At 38.9% G+C, this 21,716-nt stretch overlaps 1 protein-coding gene across 4 annotated transcripts in view; it reads left to right on the top strand.

Moving 5' to 3' along the window:
• Positions 1–21,716, top strand: part of CDON (cell adhesion associated, oncogene regulated) — a 117,491-nt gene that overhangs the window by 86,275 nt on the left and 9,500 nt on the right. For all 4 annotated transcript variants that reach the window (XM_083588351.1, XM_083588349.1, XM_083588352.1 and 1 more), the window contains 15 exons: positions 604–750; positions 1,032–1,175; positions 1,969–2,256; positions 2,393–2,662; positions 3,325–3,681; positions 4,482–4,774; positions 5,331–5,502; positions 6,301–6,432; positions 8,438–8,644; positions 9,145–9,326; positions 10,562–10,667; positions 14,862–14,984; positions 16,246–16,473; positions 17,295–17,581; positions 20,712–20,791. In XM_083588351.1, the coding sequence (XP_083444477.1) occupies positions 604–750; positions 1,032–1,175; positions 1,969–2,256; positions 2,393–2,662; positions 3,325–3,681; positions 4,482–4,774; positions 5,331–5,502; positions 6,301–6,432; positions 8,438–8,644; positions 9,145–9,326; positions 10,562–10,667; positions 14,862–14,984; positions 16,246–16,473; positions 17,295–17,581; positions 20,712–20,791 (3,016 nt within the window). The remainder of the gene's footprint in view (positions 1–603; positions 751–1,031; positions 1,176–1,968; positions 2,257–2,392; positions 2,663–3,324; positions 3,682–4,481; positions 4,775–5,330; positions 5,503–6,300; positions 6,433–8,437; positions 8,645–9,144; positions 9,327–10,561; positions 10,668–14,861; positions 14,985–16,245; positions 16,474–17,294; positions 17,582–20,711; positions 20,792–21,716) is intronic.

Consider the following 21,716-nt stretch of genomic DNA (forward strand, 5'->3'; position numbering starts at 1 on the left):
TATTCTAATTATCTTCCATTGCAGGAACAAAATGTACTCTGTTCTTGTTGCACGCCCTTTCTCTTGCATCTGATTTTATAACAGTACCCCACTAGTTCTTGCATTTTAGCCTTTCCTTTTAGCCTTACTGCAATATAACTGAAGGGTTTTTTTAATGATACTTTGAATGAATTCATCCTACCTTTCATTTAGAATTGAAATTGTCTGGTTGCCCATATAGCATTGTTGAGGTCGAAAAGGTTAGAAGAATTTTTAGATGGTGCTCTTCAGGAGACAGTCAATACAGTAACAATGGAAATTCAGACTTAGATATATTCATCCCTGGCACATACGTGTGTGCACACACAGAGAGAGAGCTTGTAGAAAATAAACTTCAAATTGGGCTGTATGCTGGAACTTTAGTTTCTGTGCTTAGTAAAGTGGGAGGGGAAGGACACACATGAACTTAAGGCTTTCCTTCATTGTTACTGCATTGACATTCTCTCCTGAGAAATATCCTCTGATCAGGACTTGAGCACCCCATTGTTATTAAACCCAAAACTTTGGAAGTAGATCCTGCTGTATTTTCTGAACCTTTAAAGAAAAAACTACGTTTTCTTCTAGATCTTGATGATTTTGAGACCTCAGTGAGGAACACAATTGTTGCGGAAGAAGGGAATACTGCTTTAATCAGTTGCAAGCCACCAAAAAGTAGTCCAGAGGCACATATTCGTTTCCGTGTACGAGGGAAATGGCTGGAACAATCAACAGGTGAGACTCTGTGTAATAAAAAGATTTAAATGGCTGCAATCCAGTGCACCCTTACCAAGAAATAAGTCCCATGGAACTGCATAGAACTTATTTCTGGGTAGATATATATATAGAGGGATTTCACTTTCTGTCTGTTTCCTGACCATTAGGAATTGCTACAGTAATTTGAGCTTTGGTCATTACATTATCTTTCTGTTTCAGTAAACACTGATTAATCTGCACACTTGAATAGAAAATCAATCCATAGCAACTAAATTAATAATAACCCAATTTTATTCTAGAAAACTACCTAATTCTCCCATCTGGAAATCTGCAAATTTTGAATGTATCTTCAGATGACAAAGGATTCTATAAGTGTGCAGCATATAACCCAGTCACTGATGATCTTAAACATGAACCCAATGGACATAAGCTCATAATCAGCAGTGAGTATTGAATGTGATAGGACTAAAATTGTTCCATGAAATCATAGGGCATAAACCACCAAGGACTACCACTGCAAGTTCCCTGAATCTCATACCTTGCACTTTGAAAAGTTCAGTTTAGAGGAAGCCCTGTCAAAGTATCCGGTACAATGCATAACCAGTTTTCCTTAACCATGGTTAAGCATTGAATCTAAATACCTAAATTATTATTATAGATGTGAAAACGTAATTTGGAGTGTGTTTGTAAATTGTAGTTAGTATTAACCTTTTTTAAGAGTTGCATCTGCATCAAGCAGACCATTGCAAAGGGCCACAACTCATTGGCAGAGCATATGCTTTGCATGAAAAAGTTGGCCTCTCTAGGTAGGACCAAGAAATGCTCACACCTTGAAACCCTGGAGAGCTGCTGCCAGACATGATAAGCAATACTGAGCTAGATAAACCAATAGTCTGGCTTCGTGTAAGGTAGATTCTTATGGTTAAAGCAGTTTGCAAGCAGAGAAATGAAGAAAGAAGGAAAAGTGATAAGCAGATCTTACTAATGTGTACTACTTAAGGTTTAGCTTGGCTATGCCTGGCAAATGTTTGGAAATTTAACCAGGCTGAAGGGAACAAACTACTGTACAATCAAATGTTACATCTTCATTCAGCCTAGGGTCAACAGTGGGTGGTTATGTTGGCATGTTTATAAAACGGTATAGAAACATAATGCCTTGGTGAGAATGTAGGAAGCCAGAGAGTTTTGAACACCCAGTTGAAAAGAACTCATGTATCCTTTTCTCTCAATTTCTAGGCTCTTCCTCAGACAGCTTTCACATTGTTCATCCCACCACTTCTCAGACTTTGGCAGTACCTCAGCACAATCCTTTGATGTTGGAATGTGTTGTTAGTGGGCTGTCTGTTTCTTATGTCCATTGGTATAAGGATGACCAAGATGTACTCACTAAAGGCAGGTGGAGAATGCTTCACTCTCATCTTATGATAGACTCGATTAATACGTCAGATGCTGGAAATTACTCCTGTGTGGTGGATAACAAGTCCGGAGTTGTGAAACATGTAAACTACAGTATAAATGTACTTGGTAAGATATGCAGTGGCAAAATGCTTGATTGGCGAGTTTTTTTGAAGCAATAAATTTATGGTCCATGAGACATGCTATTGTGAAATTAACAGAATGAATGCAGCGTATCATATGTACATTTTCTTTTCCATTCTAGAATCACCATCAATTTCAAAAGGATTGCAAGATCAGTTAGTGTCCCTGGGTAAAAATATACATCTTTCCTGTGAAATACATGGAAACCCGACACCTAACCTCACCTGGTACCATAATGCAGCTCCTGTCCATCTTTCTTCACGGCACTTTCCTTCAGGAAACAAGCTGAGAATTAATGGTTTCACCAGAGAAGATTCAGGGTTGTATCAGTGTTTAGTCAACAATGGCATTGGATTTGTGCAGTCTACTGGGAGACTTCATTCCCAAGGAGGTAAAAAAAATAAATCACATCAAACACCTTTCTGTTTATAAACTTCTGCTTTTCTTTTTGACATCTTTCAGTCTAGCATGAAAATAGCCTGTTGCTTCCTGGGATTATTCTCCTAAATTGTTCTGATCAACAAGTTATGCTTTAAAATGGTAGACCTCATTTCTTGTGTTACAAAGTAGGCTGTAGTCCACTGACCAAATATTAGCCAATTTTAATAGGCCACCTAGTGTGTGAGCTATGAAATTGTGACAGACTAAATTTATTTGCCTTAGTTTTGATGGTGTTGAGAGTGTTGTCAATGGTTTTGATGATGTTGCCAATTGAAACCAAATTCCAGCTGTAAACTTATATATGCAGAATCTCAAATAATAGAATTCTGATAATACATCTTGCTGATGTGTCAGTTTAGGGCGCATATTTGAAAGCTTTCAGTTTCTTTCTCTTCAGAATATTAAATATTCTTTTACTAGAGTAGTTAACAATCACAGCACCTGCATGAGTGGGTTCTGATGTGTTTGTGGCCCAAAGCAGTCTACGTAGCTTAGATGTCCATATATTACCCCCTGGCCCCCTTTATGACTGTGCTGGCTTCGGGATATGCAAGAACAGTACTGTATTTTATTATAATATGAGTTTGTATCTTATATTTATATTTTTAATAGACAGAGGCTTCAAGCCAACTATAACCTCGCTGCCAGCAAACAGCAGAGTAGCAGAAGGTGACACAGTCACGCTGTCCTGCAATGCCACTGGGTTGCCTCCACCTGCAATCCGTTGGTACAATAGTCATGGGCTGATTACCAGCCATCCTTCACAGGTGCTTTATTCAAAATCACGGAAGTCATCCTCCCAAGCAAGAACTGGCAACTCCATTTCAGACAGAACCTACTTCATCATGTCTCGCAGTGGATCAAGCTCCTTATATGTTCAGCCTGTTACATCAGAGCATGCTGGGAAATATACCTGTGAAGCAATTAATGAATATGGGACTGCTCGTTCCGAAGCTTTCCTTACCGTTGGTAAGTGGCATCCAAGTTGCTGCTCCAATAGCGTGCAGATATTTTGGCTGAAGTACTGTCAGGATAACTTCTTTTTTAAAAAAATTGGATTTGGACAAATCATACGTCTAATGGATGGTCAGGAGCATCTGCCTGTTGCTGTTCATACATATTCTGCAATTTATCCTGCTTTGTTTCTGGCCAAGCAAACCCATGAATGGAAACCAGGGTTCTTGACTTAACAGTTGTGGTTGGTCTGGTGGAAATAAACGATGACTGTTAGTTCACACATAATGCTAAGCCAGGGCTGTGGTTTGTTTCCTCCTGGCGTGGAAAACACAGGAGCAGGGAAGGAGCAAAGTAAGGTATGACTAACTTGTGTGCCAGTGCACAGTGCTTGCTCACGTTAAATCTGAGTTTTATTTTAATTTTATATTTAATTATGCTTTTGTGTGTTGTGCAAACTGGCTCGCTGTGTATTTCATATTTGTTGGTAAAGATCAAAAAGCAAAGCAATATTTTTTGTTCTGTAGGGCAGGGGTAGCCAAAATGATGCCCTTCAGGTGCTGTTGGATTACAACTTCCATCATACCTAGCCATTGGCTATTGGCTGGAGCTGATGGTATTTGCAAACCAACAACATTGGAATCCATGCATATCTCCAGGGCTTTTTTTCAGCTGGAACTTGCCAGAACTCAGTTTCGGCATCTCTCAGGTAGACACCATTTCCCTTATAAGAGATTAAGGGAAGCGTTCGTGGAGAGTTCTGGTGCCTCTTTTTCTTTCACTGCTTATCTCTAACCTTCAACTTCCTTCTGTAGATTCCTACGAAGCTAGTACAAAAGCAGAAGAAAGTGCTCCTGTGGAAATTGCCCAGAGTGATGAAGGAGATGGAGATTATGATTCCGATACGGGCCTTCAAAGTTCATCTCCAACAGAGATTCTTACTGAAGAAGTCGCTACAGAAAAAACATCCAGTGGCATTTCTCCACCAGAAGCTCCGATCATTCTCAGTCCTCCACAGACTCTTAAACCAGATCAGTACAATCTGGTATGGCGCCCTGGAAAAGATGGTGGTCAGCCAATTAATGCCTATTTTGTGAAATACCGCAAGGTACTTGTTCAAATTGCGTTATATTTGATAAACTTTGTGCTTCATTTTTTGAAAATTGGATGAGTTGGACTGCCATCATTTTTAGTAACAAACAGGGCTTATGTTACACACACACATACATGGTACAGAACTCTGGTATTTGATGATAATATTAGGCCAAAGAGAGATACATCCATCTGGATATGTAGGTAGCTATTTAGGAATGAAGAAGTTTCAGGTTCCTTTGCTACTGGCAACATGAAATAGAGCCTTGGGAGTTTCCAATTTAACCTCCTTAAATACTGCCCAGAAGCTTGGGGAGAAAACCAGAAATCCTAACAAGATTAGGAAACTCCATGTCCCAATGCATTCAAGTCTCTGCTCCTAAAGCTTGCTCTAAGCTTTGCAGGAAAAGTCATTAAGAAAACTCTTTCACATCAGTTACTTGCTTTCACTTTCTTATAGTGAAATAACTAAGGTATTAGCTTATATTTAGACTTTTCTTTCTTGTTTTTAACTGCAGCAGATTCAGATAGCGGTTTATTTGCTCTTAGCCTCTTGTGATTCCTTTTTGCAGTTGGATGATAATCTCAATGTTACCAACTGGAATACAGTTCGTGTCCCTGGAAGTGAAAATGAACTTTCTCTCTCAGAACTGGAACCTTCCAGTCTCTATGAGGTCTTGATGGTAGCCAGAAATGTGGCCGGTGAAGGCCAGCCTTCCATGCTTACTTTCCGTACTAGCAAAGGTAAGTAAGCGTGTACTCAAAATACATTGCAGTTGATGGGCTTTTTTCTAAAGTTCCCATTTGCGGAGACCTATAATACCCATAAAAAAACCAAAGAGAGTGGCTGCAGTCTCATTGGAACTCCATGTCCAGTACTTGCTCTGAACCAGGATTCAGGAATTGAACATAGATCTGCAGTCTGAGTAGAACCCTGAGATTCTGTGAGTGATCTTCCATTCACAGAACAATGTCAGCACTTGCTGATATAAGGGGAGGAAGGTGATTTTTGCAAATTTCTCCTCTCCTCTTTAGCCCCTAGGAAAATTTACTCTGGTAGAGTGGGGGTCCCTTGGCAACAGTATTGAAAGTTGTCTGGCTGGTTGGCTGGCTGCAGGAATGAAGGCAGATTGGCAAAATCACCTTTCTTGCATTATTGGGAGGCTGTGCTCTTTCATACATAGAAGAGCACTTTAGGATCTCTTCACAATGAGAATACGCTTTCCTTGGGAACTTCCCAAAGTTCCATTGAAACAGACTTGTAGATTCGGGCTGTCCTATAGCAAAGGCTAAACTGATGTACCATCAATAGCATGGCATATTCAGTTTTAGTAGGATTTCTGTAGTGTAAATATTATTTAGGTTCAGTAGTATTGCTGCCTATTTCCATGGGGCAGAAAGCTGTTCTCAAATGGCATAAAAATTTTGTAGGATGTGTGTGATTATAAACCTTTACTACTTGGTTCAAAACATGCCATAAGAGAGGATATTGACTGACTAGCAAGGTTTCTTCCACTCACTGAGCACATAATTCTCTCTTAGAAAGAACCTCCTCCTCAAAAAATACACAGGCTCCCTCTCAACCAGTTGGTATTCCTAAGCACTCTGTCATTCAAGAAGGGGCAACCAACAATTTTGGAGTGGTCCTTCCAGATTCATCTCGACATAGTGGAGGTAGGTGTTACCATTCAGATTTTTGTCTGTGCATTTTATACTGCAGCATACATTACAGTTTGGGGTGTGTGTGTGTGTGGAAACCCTCCTGAATGTTCTCTGGCTGTTCATCTGATTTTCAGGTCATTTATGTGTAAGTGTTCAATTTGTGACTTTTCTAGTTGAATGACAGTATAGCAACTTAAAAGAACACCAACTGAGCACTAAACTGTTTGTGGAATTGGGAAGGCCCCGTAGCTCATTGCAGAATGCATGCTTTACATGAAGAGGATCCAAATTCAATCCCTGGCATCTTCAGTTAAAACAAAAATCTGGTAGCAGATTATGAAAGACTGAGAACCTAGAAAATTGTCACTGCTCAGTGTGGGCAGTACTGATAGTAGATGTTTGATAGTCTGATGTGGTATAAGGCAGCTTCTACATCCAGTTAAAGATCTTAGGTAGCAGTGCTGGGTAAGACCTCTGCTTTTGGGAGAGTGCTTCCAGTCAGAGTAGATTGCAGTAAGCTAGGTTGGGGTAGAGAACCTCTGGTCTGTGGAGCTTCACCAAACCACATCCACTTGCCTCAAACCTGACATCATATGTGATGTGAGGTGCCAGGCAGATAGAAACTGCAGCTGGAAAGCAGTATTTAATCTGCCAATTAGTCGACCCCCACCTTGTGGACCAACTTTGACAGAGTATACACATTATGTCATCAGATGATAGACAGTGGTCCCCCCGATTCATCAGAGTTTGTCCAAGAATGAACTCTCTGTGCATCAGCTGAAGTGTGGGGAGCCTAATCCGTGATTAATCCAAACCTTCCAGAAAGTAGGACTCCTCACTCATTACATGATATATTTACCCTCCTGATTTCCTATATGATTTGTTGTGTAATGAAGAGGGTTCCAGTGTATAATCAAAATGTATTATTTGTGATGGTCTTTGGGTTGCATGTTGAGATGGTAGGATTAATGGAGTTTATAATTAGCATGTTGAGATGGTAGGATTAATGGAATTTATAATTAGTGAGAGATGTCCTACTCATTTACTAAAAAATGAGTCCAATGTATGTTCCATCACTTTTGTCGTTGCTAAATTTTACAGAATAATTTAACGTTTCATAGTTAAATTGATGTGAAACAACATAGTCAAGTGTCGGCGCTTGCATGTGTTGTCTGTCCTATGTGGTAGAAGATGACAAGCTGGAAAATAGCCTTAAGAATATATAACCTTTTCATGGTTAAACTATGTATCTTCCTCTTTCAAATTATATCCTATTTCTCTATGCTGTACTCTATGTAGTTTAAGTGTATGAACCAATAAAGTAAAGACTGAAGGATATGTCTGCCAGAATGGTTATAATCACACTTACTAACACCACCTCTCTCCATTCTTTCTGTTCCCACTGCTGTCTAACTTCAAGTGAGTTCAGTAAGTATTAATATAATATGCATGGTTTTGAATGCTAGCTAACTTGTTTCTAAGAGGTCTTAAAGCTTCTTGATACTTATGAAGGCTTTATTCTTATAGTTACTGTATCTAGGAATTTCAGTTTAGATTGTAGGCTTTCTGTTCTGCAAATGGTGAGGTTTCTGTGCAACACGTTTATTTCAGTTTGGTACCAAGTAGTAGTGACACAGCAGATCACCCTGTCTATTTCTGTGGTTGTGAATTAAGCTATGCAATTCTCTTGGTTTCTGATGATGTGCTAATGCTTCAGGACTGGTGTGCGCTGACATAATACAGTGTTCTGGCATAACGTAGTCTATATACAATAGACTACATTGCCAAATTAGCTATTTTTTTCCCTAAGAAGCTTTAATTATCTCCATATTTGAAAACTGAAATGATCTTCCATGTTTGTGTTTAAGAAAGGATTTTCTGGGCTTAAGACTAATGCACATTTGAGTATGTTCTTTCTCACTTGACTGAAACACATTATTAAATAAAATCTGGGTATAGAAATCAAGTGCTTCTAACTTCTAAATCTTTATGAAGCCTTCTCAATTTCCTATTTCAGTACCTGAGGCACCAGATCGACCTACTATTTCCACGGCATCAGAGACTTCTGTTTATGTCACTTGGATCCCACGTGCCAATGGTGGATCACCCATCACTGCCTTTAAAGTAGAATATAAACGCATGAACAGGAACAGTGAGTGGCTGGTTGCAGCTGATAACATCTCCCCTTCCAAACTTTCAGTGGAAGTTGGCAGTTTGGATCCAGGTATTAATATGCATTTTTTGTTCAAGAGAGATCACAATCAGTATTATGCATTTCTGCATTGGCGCTGTAGCCAAGTTAAAATCCTGTTAAACTATAGGATGTTGCTTTTAATGCCACCAATGTTATATAAGATTCAGGGAAATTAGCAGTCCTTGTGTCTTAACTATCACAAACTTTTTTAGTCAAGCATCTGAACAGCATTTTCATAATAAGCATGAGAATAAGTCACTGACCACCTTTACTTTCCTAACTTGGTATAGAGAGCAGGCATGTGCTCACATCTTGCCATATCTTTTCTGGTGGAAAATAACATCTCATCCAGTATTTGGCTAGATTGGATCTTTCTATCAGGAAGGGATGTCCAGCTAGTAAGTGAGAAAAATAGTATAAGATAATCTTACAATAAGGGCCATTTGGATCTTTCTGTTCTATGTTTCTAGAATGCTGGGTTTTATCTTATCATCTAATGTTCAGTTCTCTCTTTTTTTGCCATATGAAAGGAGCTGCATATAAGTTTCGTGTGATTGCTATTAATAACTACGGGGAGAGCCCACGAAGTTCTGCCTCTCGGCCTTATCAGGTAGCTGGCTTTACCAATCGGTTTTCCAACCGACCCGTCACAGGACCACACATTGCTTACACTGAGGCGGTCAGCGACACTCAGATCATGTTAAAGTGGACTGTAAGTATCAATTTATGTGCACCATGAAAAAATTGATTTTGCTTGCATCTCGCGTTAGATCAAACGTTCTGTACAGCAACAGATCAGTGGATTATACTAAACTGACCTTTTGGGAACCAAAAGCTGTATATGAAAAGCAGTGAGCACTTGAAATGCACAGTATAAATGCTGAGTATTTACAGTCAGTTTAGCAACCAGTATTGCACTCAGGAAAATGCCTTGGTGAACATGTACTCTTAAAAACTTGCATCAAAACATAATATAGATAGTGCCTACTGTAACTCTGTAGGGTGGCTGTTCCACATAGTAGGTGCTACCCTTTTCCTGGTGGTCTGGAGGCTGGAAGGTGCATTAAGAGGGCTCATCTTCTGATCTCATTGCATGGACAGGTCTATATGGGAGGAAGTATTCCTTTGTGCAACCCGGTTCCAAGTTGTTTAAGGTTTTATAAATTGCAGTAGACCCTTAAACTTTGTTTAATTGCAAATTGAAAGCCAGTGCAGTTTCTTCAAGTGGGATGTTACATGCCCACAGAATGGTGCTCCACTGAGCAACCAAGTTACCACATTGTACACCAGCTGCAACTTTCGAAACAGTCTTCAGAGCAGCCCCACATTGAATACATTATATTACTGCAATCTCAGAATTTCCAAGGCATGGGTCACTAGCTTAGGCTGTGCCTTTCTAAGAACAGTCATAGCTGACATACCAGCCGGAGCTATAAAAAGGCATTCATAGCCATGGAGCCTACTTGAGTCACCAGTGACAGAGATAGATCTAGGTATACCCCAGACTAGATACCTATTCCTTCAGGCAAAAGCAGCCCCATCCCGAACATGCAACTCTTCTGTTTCCCAGAACCAGGAACCACTTACCCATAGGGCCTCAGCTTTAGTTCATTGATCCTCATCCATGTGTAAAGGCAACAGGGTCACATTACTCCTGCCCTTCTCCTGATAAAGGTCATCCCTCAAGATGACCAAAGCTAATTTGGTCTGAACCCAGAATGGAATGGTTCCCGATTTTAAACCTTTAAACAATAATGAGAGTATAGCTTTAGCTAAAATTCTAGAACTGTATTCACAAAATACTTCTCACTGTTTTAAAGTCCACTTTTGTTCCGTTGTCTCTTCCCGCATTACATTAACATTGTCTTTCAGCCCCTGCCCCAGGAAAATATATCCCTTGTTGACTGTAGTTCTGGAATTTCAGTTGTTTTAATATTTCTTTTCTAGTATATCACTTCAAGCAACAACAACACACCCATCCAAGGATTTTATATTTATTACCGGCCAACAGATAGTGACAATGATAGTGATTACAAGAGGGATGTTGTGGAAGGTAAGATACATTACTCTGATTATGCAAGGAATTGCTCCAATTACAGTACTTCTTATTCCCCCTCCAAAGCATCAACCCAAATGCTGTTCTAATGTAAAGAAAACATAACAAAGACATCACAAAAAAGACATCACAGAAATAGACAACTCTGTATAAGGGACTGTGCTCATTGTAACATTTAAGAAAGCCAAAGTGTAATGTGGGGGGGGGGGATGAGAACCCTTTCTGATTCCTGTGAACTAGAGTTGAGGCACTAGAATAAACATCTGTGTCACTATCTGCCAGATCTTGAACCCTTGTCACAGAAATTGCAGTGGGACTATATTTGTGGAGTATTAGTTCTCATAATAAATTTCGCACATGATCCATAAATCTCATTATGGTCTAACAGGATTGTGTGGAAGCTGTTCATGTGAATGAATGATCCTTCACTTTTTGAATTCAGTGTCCCATTACTATAAAGATGCCATGTTGTTAACTTTTAGGTTACAAATTTGAGATAAGCTGCAAAATTTTCTATACTGCAATTGTTCTTCTATTTAATTCAGGTGTCAAATCTCTTAACGTGCTTGAAGCTGGAAAAGAACTGGCTTCTCAGATTTAGTCTCATAACACTAATATATAAGCAGCTGATTTTATTGGATGGATTTTGGTCCATTTGTAGGTCTTAATTTTATGAGCTGTACAGTGGGAAAGTATATAAACCAATTACATTCGTTAACGCAGGAACAGGCATTTGGTTGAGCACTGACAACTACAGAATTCCTCTGATAACACCTGTTAGTGCATCTATGAGCTCTTAAAATTATTTTATGTAAGATTAAACCTGTTCTCACAATTGCATAGAATGGCTATGGCTGCCATAAGTTGCCATGCTTGAATCTATTACTATATTAATATTGCTCTACAATGCTACAGGGCTGCTAAACACCTATGTAATGAGTGTAGTTAACTGAGAGGTTAAGCTATTACCTTGGAAGAAGTTCAGTGTTTCACTTGTAGCCTTTCTGGTACACAGAATCTGTGTTTATAAATGTTTAAGTGAGCTCCGCTGTGCTGTGAAATTTGCTTGTTCCTGATTGTTCAGGTTTATGCATTCTGAAATCTTAAAAGAAGCCTGAAACCACTAGCAGCTGCTCTGCTGTGCCAAAGCTTGAACAGAAAGTTGCACAGTGGTAGAAATGTTATACATCAAACTCTTCTTTACTACATTATATATCCACAACTACTTATTGATTTAAATATTCAAATTAGCCTTAGTTATGTAGGAAAATATAGAGAGGGGAATCTCTTGTGCATGCCTTTTGGATCACTGCAGTATTTTTCTTTTTCTTTTTTGTACCTTTCATAAGTAAATTTCGGCACAGGATTTTCAGTTCCAAACACTCAGTAGTAAAGTTTTCGCAATGGTTGTGACTTCATTAGTAGCCCAAGGTTTCATTTCATGATCAGTCTTGTCTTTCTGAGATTGTCTCAAAACTTTGATGCCTTTTCTGTATATGTTGCCACATGCTAGCTTGATTTTATTTTTAAAGTTCCTGATGTTTGCATTTGGTTCTTCATTACATAGTCAGTAGTTTTCTGTCTTTCTGCTTGTTCAACAAAAGCACCACCAAACCTTTTGTTGTCTCCTGTGCTGAAATTTTGCATTCCATACTTGGTTCATGGAGCTAGTGTCAAAAACTCAAAGTGCATTCAGATAACAGTTGCTTACATTTTCCTTGCTTCAATATATGGGAACAGAGTTAAAATATTTGTACTGATTCCAGTTCTAGTAAACGTTTGAAGGGAAAATCTAAAGCCTGATGTAATTACTAAAAGGATGCTTGAGGTGTAATGAGAAGATGGAGCTTAGAAAGATTTGGAAAACTGAGTTCCTGGGGAAAAGCTAGTCTGCTGCTTCAGCCTGTATTCATTTTTGAGGATATAAGCTGCAAACATAAATGAACTATGATTTGTTTGAAACAGTCACCTCCAAGGCTCTTCAACAAAGCAGTTAAACACACAGACTTTCAGATATTGGCAGGCTGTATTGTACAACAGTGGTGTTCTCTTGTCGGTTCAGTCTTTCAGTAGGGACAATAGTTGTATATGCATGTGATTCACACCTGGAGTGTGATTTTGAGGGGAAGCAGAATTACACTGGCTGACTCAAGCTCTATGCATTGACGCAAAGGTGAGAATTAGGTGTCTGTGCGTGTACATGTCTGTAGCCTTCCATGCAGTTGAGATCCGTGATTGATCAATGTTTCAGGTGGTGCCGAAGCATCTGTGCACATAAAGGCCCATTTTCACCTTTGTCGGACTGTATGTGGAGATCAGGGGAAGCACCAACTGAAACGACCCTGATTTACTTCCACCTTTCTAAGTGGAGCAAAGAAGAGCATTGGGTTATTGTGTAAATAGCACCCCTATTTGGGTGCTGTTGAAATACAGTAGCATCTTGATACTATTCTTCCCTGTGAAGGCTATAGCTTATAGATCTGTCTGTGTTCTAGGTGGAAGCAGTTCCAGCAGAAATAGACCACGATGTCGACATTTAAGAAGCATTAGGCGTATCTAAACCATCTTAATTATAATATAGTGGGTTCCTCTTTATTAAAACTTGTCATAAGGGTGAGCATACAGACTGAAAGTGATTTATGAGTACAGAGAAAACACCAGGTGGTGTCTAAACGAAAAATTGACTTTCAGCCAGACACAGTAAAATCATTCTCTTAAATGAACTTGTTTGGATTAGAATTTCCAATGCTGAATATCAAAGGCCTTCTTACTTCATATATTTTCATAGTACATAAAAATTGTCTGCAGCTAGTCATGCTGTTGGTAAACTGCTTTCCTCAGGTTCTCTGGAGTATGTTCTTAGACTTAAGTATAGAATTGAGTGGCTTCAAGTCTTTTTGTGATGTCTTCACTTTTCTGCCTTTAAAAACACACACACACCCTAAGGTGGCTAGCAAAATGTTACTCCTTTTATCATATGATTTGTTGTATCAACAGAAGACCTACAGACAAAAGTACAGTTTCTCTTTCTACCAGGCTCCTATCACATGCTTTATTTTTAAAAAAGTCAAGTCTTAATAGCATGGTGGAAAGTGCTGTGGGAAAACCTCACCTAAGGTCTGTTGCACAGCTGAGTCCTTTACTCACTATCAAAATGACAAGTGACACTCAATAATTCTCTAAAAGCAAATTTAATTTCTTACTTGAGCAGAAAAGGTAACAACAAGCGATCAGAAAAGTGATCAGAGGCTGAATCCTTATCTCTGTTTGCACACAGTTTTTATACATATAGGTTAGACTTGCAAGACTCCCAGTAATACAATCTTGCGTGTGATAGCGCCAGCTTAACTGCATAGACAGATGCTTCCACATTTCAGCTAGCTAGGCATTTTTTTGTTTATTCCATTTAAATGTCATGGCCTAGCATGCTCCTAAAACTTCCCTTTACACACCCTCTTGTGGTTTGCTTTTTCTCTGTTCCTCTCTTAAGCTTGCATGTCAGCATGATTACAATGAGAATACATGATTATGGTGTCAGCCTGCAGTAAGATGGTGTTAGTCTTGCTTAAGCTATAACAAAGGTGGAGGTGGTTCATGTTAACTCTGTGTATCATATTGTGATTAGTTGTATCAACAGCGAGTCAAAAGTACAGTGTCTCTTTCTACCAGGCTCCTATTGCATGCTTTATTTATTTATTTTTTAAAGTCAGATCTTAATAGCATGGTGGAAGGCCACCAACAATGGCGCTAGATGAGTCTCTTCTATGATCATAGCATGTTGTGATCCATGGCTGTCCATGCGTACTGCTTTGTATTGGCCAAATTCCAAAGTTTAAAACAACCACTTTCTGCCAAATATTTCTTATTGCAGTTTTATTTATGTGTCTGATTCAGACTTTGCCCTTAGGGTTTTATGTTAAATAGATGCTACATTCCATCTTTGAGACAAACATGTTCAGGAAGGTTGTAGACATTTTATTAGTAGTAAATTAAATTCTTCTTATATGCATATTTGTGTATGTAAGACTGATTTTGGCCTGCTATCTTAGCTCTTAATTGCAATGGGCCATTTATTTTTTACCTGTTGTCCTCAAATTGTAAGGACAGTTCCTACATTTTTTAGCTCAGTTTATATTTTCCAAATTGTGAAACAAACATGCTACATGTCTATATGTTTTTCTTTCTTTCTAGGCACAAAGCAGTGGCACTTGATAAGTCACCTGCAACCTGAAACATCTTATGATATTAAAATGCAGTGCTACAATGAAGGAGGTGAAAGTGACTACAGCAATGTAATGATCTGTGAGACCAAAGGTGAGAAGGAGCTGTTATTTTTCTTCTGTCACTAAACCAATAGCCATATATTTGCTGTTCCCTAATCTTCATACTTGGGACGCGGGTGGCGCTGTGGTCCAAACCACAGAGCCTAGGGCTTGCCGATCAGAAGGTCAGTGGTTCGAATCCCTGCAATGGGGTAAGCCCCCATTGTTCGGTTCCAGCTCCCCCCCCCCCACCTAGCAATTCGAAAGCACGTCAACATGCAAGTAGATAAGTAGGTACCGCTCCGGCAGGAAGGTAAATGGCATTTCCATGCGCTGCTCTGGTTCGCCAGAAGCAGCTTAGTCATGCTGGCCACATGACCCGGAAGCAGTCTGCGGACAAACGCTGGCTCCCTCGGCCTATAAAGCGAGATGAGCGTGCAACCCCAGAGCCGTCTGCAACTGGACCTAACAGTCAGGGGTACCTTCACCTTTAATCTTCATACTTATGTAAGAATTCATTTCTTTTCCAATATTTTTCACAATATTTCAGATGTTTTAGTTAGTTTCTTGACTTCATGAAAATAAATATTCCATTTCAGCACACTATATGTAATCTAATATGGGCTTTTAGAAATCACATGCTACCATCAAAACCACACCTCAGTGGTTGAGAGAGCTTCTCATTCAATGCATAAAACTGTGCTATCTTCCCATACTTTATCTCAAGCTAATGTTCCTGCTTGTTATTGCTGTAAACAAAACGACGGCTTCAGTTTCTCGGTTCAGAAAGACACGTAGGATTTATCAGCAGCTACCCAATACCCTTGTTGTTCAATAAATAATTTATTTCTTTTAAAGCAAACTATGTTTGAAACTATGATCAGTTTTAAAATATAAAATTTTGGGATACTAGTAAGGGTAGAAGAAGGATCTTTAATAAATTTTACGCACACCTGTCCCAGAATATATTGGTATGTGTTCATTTCAAGCCATCCATAAGCATCGATATTTGACAACAAAAATCGGCCCATTATCTTTTTTTGTCAACTACTTTACATTTTGGTAATGTTCATTATTCCTATGTGTGAAAGAAGCTAAAGCAGTGAGACGTGTGGACTTGAGGGTAAACAAATTCCAAAACAAATATATATTATCAAGTAACTTACGATAAAAAATGTTCTACCATCATATTTTATGCCATTTTGGATTACGGTAGTTGCAGCTCTTGATTGACTTATAGAATGAATAACACTTCTGTAGACTTGCTATTTTAAATGTGTGTTTTATCTTATACCCTCCTCCCTCCATATTAGTGAAGCGCACACCTGGAGCATCAGAATACCCAGTGAAGGACCTTAGCACACCACCAAATTCTCCTGATCGTGGAGTTGGGAGTAATGCTGGTCAACCAAATGGTCCCGTCCGAAGCAGTGACATGTTATACCTGATCGTGGGCTGTGTCCTTGGAGTGATGGTGCTTATTCTGATAGCCTTCATTGCTATGTGCTTGTGGAAGAATCGCCAGCAAATTGCCATGCAGAGTAGGTTAATTCTAATATTCTTCATGTCCTCTGCTGGACCAAACCTAATGAAACAACATTGTTGCCAAGTAACCTAACACCACAACATTCATTGTGAATTTCAGTTGCTGTTATGATCACCACTGAATAACAGAGGGGAACAAATTTGGAAAAGCGCTTTATTCTTCTTATGAAACATAGAGATTAGAGCCTAACTCCGTGCCTTCACTTTCCATTCCAACTTAGCAATAGAAATGTATTCTAGGAGAACTTTATATTTTCACTTTCAGAGGATATTGGTAGATATAGTTAATGGCCAACTTACATAGTTACAGTCTTCTTTGAAATCTGCTGGGAAAGGGAGACGCTTCCTGTTCCTACATTTTTGGTATTCTAAATGTTCATAAGGTATAGCAATTGTGTCTTGGTCTGGGGGAAATGTGGGATATAAATAAATATAATAATAGCAGTTTTACTTGGCTCTTATAACTATAGATCTGACAGAACAATCTATATTGCATTGAATAGTGCTGGTGCAATAAAATAAGTGTCTTTATGCCACAAAAGCTGTCAGATTCCCCAAACAGTGGTAAATATGCAAAACATGTAATCTGTGTTAGCCCCTTAATTATCAGTGGTGGTAATCTGCTATCTGAACTCTGTTAGTCAGATTGTAGCATGTTTTACAATTTGCAAAGGGCTTAAGGCATTGTAGTGCTAGGGGTGTAAACTCTATCATGAACAGCCAGCTGTAAAACGTTTTCATCTGTAACCTTTTCAGCTAAAAAACATGTTTAAGAGTTGAAGTGTTAAGCATTTTCTCCCAATCCTCACTCTTGCAGAATATGACCCTCCTGGTTACCTTTACCAACGTGCTGATATCAATGGGCAAATGGTTGAGTACACAACATTACCAGGCACAAGTCGTATCAATGGCAGCATACATGGAAACTTTATCAGTAATGGAAACCATAATAATGGTTGCCTTCACCTCCATCACAAGGTTCCTAATGGAACGAATGGAATCATGAATGGTGCTGTAAATGGAGGAACTGTTGTTTATCCAAGGCACACTAATTCCCTGTCCAGAGCGCACATGGAATATGAACACACCCACCACCTCGGAAATGTAAGTAAGCCCTAGATGTTGGAGGTCTGTTTCTTGAACATAATACGAAATGAAATCTTAGGAAATGGAAAGCATTCAGCACTTAACAAAAATATGTTGAAAATTCCACAACATGGCATGCTTTTTGAAGCTTAACTTGCTGGAAGTAACCTCATAGAAGTATGTTACATTAAAATTAATCATTTCAGACCCCTACAAGAGAACTGCACATGTATTTCAAATGACATCTCCATACATCTCAGTTAATTTTATATTTTGAATCTGAATATATGGATTTGTTTGTAAACTCTATCCCCACCCAACCCCCTTTTTTACATAACCCATGAGCTTTTACTGCACTGTTAGGGGTTAGAATCTTCATTTTTAAACAGCATTTTTAACACCCAATATTAATGTTTTGCTAACCTGGTGATTACAGAGAGGCTCAAAAAGGTTGGCTAAAAGATCAAGCATAGCAAATATGCTGTCTTTCAGTTCTCATCATTTCTTGTGACTCTGCAAAGTTTTTCAGAATAAAGATGTTATGCATGCATGTGTGAACCTGATGGGATGAACAAACACCATTGAAAAGTTTTGCGTTAGACTTGGTTGAAGAAAGTTGTGCTTTTAGTGATCTATTTTTATATTATATATGTGCATGTCATCAATGGTGATTTTTTATGTGTGAACCAGCATATAGATAGATAGAGGTAACTTGCATAAGTGTAGTTTCCCATGTACTATTCTGCTTTGTTGGTTTTTTTTGTTCTTGAAGGCTGTCAGCCCAACTTTAATGAAGGTGCTTGGGTGGAATTATTCCTCAGGCATTCTCAGTTTAACTCTACGTCACAGTAATAATGGCAGTTACACATTGGATACCCTTCCACTCACTTACATTGCTTGGAGATTTTTGTGATCTTATTGGAGACTTCTCACATTCTTCCATTAATTGTGCCAGAACCTTTAGCTTTATGACCAGGCTGTTACTACAGCCCCATTTCAGGTTTAACTTTTAAGCAGTGCACTTTATTACATTACAGTGTGCCAAAACTTTAGGTTAATAAATCAGAAAATCCCTCCTCCTGGTCCTGCTCTGACACACCATAAGTCTATCTGCATTCTGAATGTTTGAGACTTGGGTTGAAATTATTAAGAATGATTGTGATTAGGCCCATGTATTATGAAAAAAATATTCATTTGTTTCCCCAAGGAATTATCTAAATACTAATTTTTTTTCAACACTAGTCCTGCTCAAAACGTTTTGAATATTTTATGGGGAAACAAATAATGTGTTCAATTTTTTTGAGTAAGTATACTTCTGAGGGTAGTGGGGAATATAGGACTAGTGTTTGTTTTTGGTAACTGAACACAAGAGCTTCATTTTAGGGAGAAACAGATTGCTGCTCAAGCAAGAGTTGCCACTTCAGATAACCTTACCTTATCTTATTTCTTTTTGCAGCACTCTTAAAATCCTAAGTTCTCATTCTTTCTAAAAAGCCAACCCAAACACTGATTTTAGAAGTATCAAAACACAATTCTATAAGCATTCTGTAAGTGATGGATATATCCAGACTATGTGAACCTAAACAGAACAATTGTCTATTGTCTGTATAGGGGTATTCCAGGGACACAAACCTAAAACAGGTGTTAACCAGTTTTCTTTTAGATGCTTGTCTAAGGCCTGATTCTCACTTTGACATTTACATTCTTAATAAAAATACAGTCATACCTCGGGTTACAGGTTGCGTGTTTTCAGGTTGTGCACCACCCCAAACCCGGAAGTACCGGAATGGTTTATTCCAGGTTTCAGCGCATGCGCAGAAGCACTAAATCGCACTTTGCGCATACACATAAGTGCCGAAACGCGACCCCCCTTGTGCGCAGATGCGGCGCTGTGGGTTGCGAACTTGTCTTCTGCACGGATCACGTTCGCAACCCGAGCATCCACTGTAGTACTTTTAAACTAAATATGAAATCTGTAGTTCAGCATGCATGCCTATAAAATAATCCAAAGCAAAGCCTTTTCTTTTCTTATTCACTGGTTTTGTTTATTTCAAAGGGCTGCATACTGACATTTAGAGAGAGAGAGACACTCTTCAACTTAATGAGAGCCATGTGTCTGTTGTACTTGCCCCATCCATAATATCAAAGTGAGAATCTGCCTATAATATTCTAATTTGTCCTCTTCATCTTGAAACAACACACCAGGGCTAAATTGGAGTATGAAATTGGAATTTTGTGTGGCTATATAGTACGTTCTTTTAAGGCCCTCTGACCTACACAGTGAACTATGATTTACTGGTGAGCAAATTTATTGCGTTGAGCAAATGTGGCAACTTAGAACTAGTGTACAGGAGCAGTTTTGCTTTGGATGTCTTCATAGTCAAATACTGGACAGAAAGATTTGTTCAGTAGAGTTTGAGTCTTGGATGTAAAATGGTCTTTCACAGTCTTGACTTGAGTAGTTAAATACAGATTTTTATTGCCACCTGTACTACCTCATTTTCAAATATTCCTCAAACCTGCATCTCCCTTGCATTCAGCAGTGAGGTATGTGTTAATCTTAGCATTTTTATTTGTAAAGGATTCTGCAGCCAAAACCAACAATTCAAAATCCCTCTCACCCCCAAACCCCAAATCACTCTTGGCTGGTGAATTATTGCATCTGTGAAAATAAAGAACATTTCAAAACTGAGTTTGGTGAAGCAAGCTGATCTAATCAGATTAATTCCAAGAAAATCAGTCAGATGTATTCATCATACTAGCCACATGTATATCTTGTCTCCACAAGCAGACAAAAGTCTGTATTGGAAAGGAAATTACTTTCATGTCTCATCTGTGTGTGAAGCATTTTCAGTTTTGTCAAATTTGAGTTGGGCACTACAAGCTGAAAATAGAGCCAAGGAAATTACAACATACGTGGGCAAGCTACAGCTGTTAGTTTTTGCTGTAACATACATGCTGAAAGTTAGGCTTTACAAAACAAATTTTGCAATACTGTGCGCTCTGTCTTTTTGATGAATGCCAAACTTCATTACAAATTAGAATAGAATCTGTTGTTGTTGTTAAATGTAACAGATGGCATGCTTAAGGGCTTGAATTTATTCTGATTTGTTATTCTCTCCCCATCCCAAACCCCCAATTTATCTAGGGTGGTGGTGTATACACAGCTATGCCTCAGACAGACCCTTCAGAATGCGCGAACTGCCGGAACTGTCGGAACAATAACAGGTAGTAAACCGGGGAAAGGAGAATAAAGTGAGCTTTGGGATTGAGTCTGCTCCAGTTGCTTAATACACCTATGCATTTTAGGGGCTTTCAAATGGAGGTTGCTTTTTATCCCTGATTTTCACATAAAGACTATGCAAGATTTATTTAAAGAAGCTGTTACGTTTTATGGAAATGTGCATCCTAAGATGTTGGCACTCTAACAGCAGCTTTCTGGGATTTCTCGAATACTTTGAGTCCAGAAACAGGTACCATAGCAGCTGGTGATGCTGCCTCAGGATAAAAACCATCTAATCTGTGTTCTGTTACCTTGCCATTGCAAATAAATGGGTGAGCTTGCAAATCTTCTAGGTTTATTGTGGTTATTATACCACTGTGATTTCAGCATGGGTGTCTCAAACATCCCAAACAAGGGATGAATATCATCACCCAGAGGAGCTTCTCTCTGGATCCTCGTAGCTTAGTTTGTAAGCTAAGCTTCCAAGAGGCATAGTTCTTTTGCCATCCATTCTCTTTTATCTTCCCCATCTACCAGCACCTTCCAGTCTTTTTCCAACTGGAACATCTTTGAGTAGCTTGTTCCCTCTATGGTATTGCATTGGTATATGATAGCCCAGCAGGTGCGCTCTGTTTTCTTCCTTTTATATTGAATTATTACTATGAAGAGGCCCCAAAATAAGGCAAAAGTCCCTAAGCTCTGTACAGCAAAACAGAACAAACACAAGAAATGCGGATTATCTGCTCAATTTGTATGTTCCAGTCGCAAAATGGGCGTACTGGATTGACAGTTTTGAAGTATGGCAGGTGTTTTAACAGAGCTCTTATACTTGTAGTGAGGATGGGGCATGCAGTTAGGTAATGAGCCGAGTACCTCCAAAAATACAGGATCTGCATTTTGCAGCGAAGTATCTCTGAACCCTTCTCCTGA

The sequence above is a fragment of the Podarcis filfolensis genome (assembly GCF_964270895.1).
Source record: "Podarcis filfolensis genome assembly, chromosome: 15".
NCBI lineage: Eukaryota > Metazoa > Chordata > Lepidosauria > Squamata > Lacertidae > Podarcis > Podarcis filfolensis.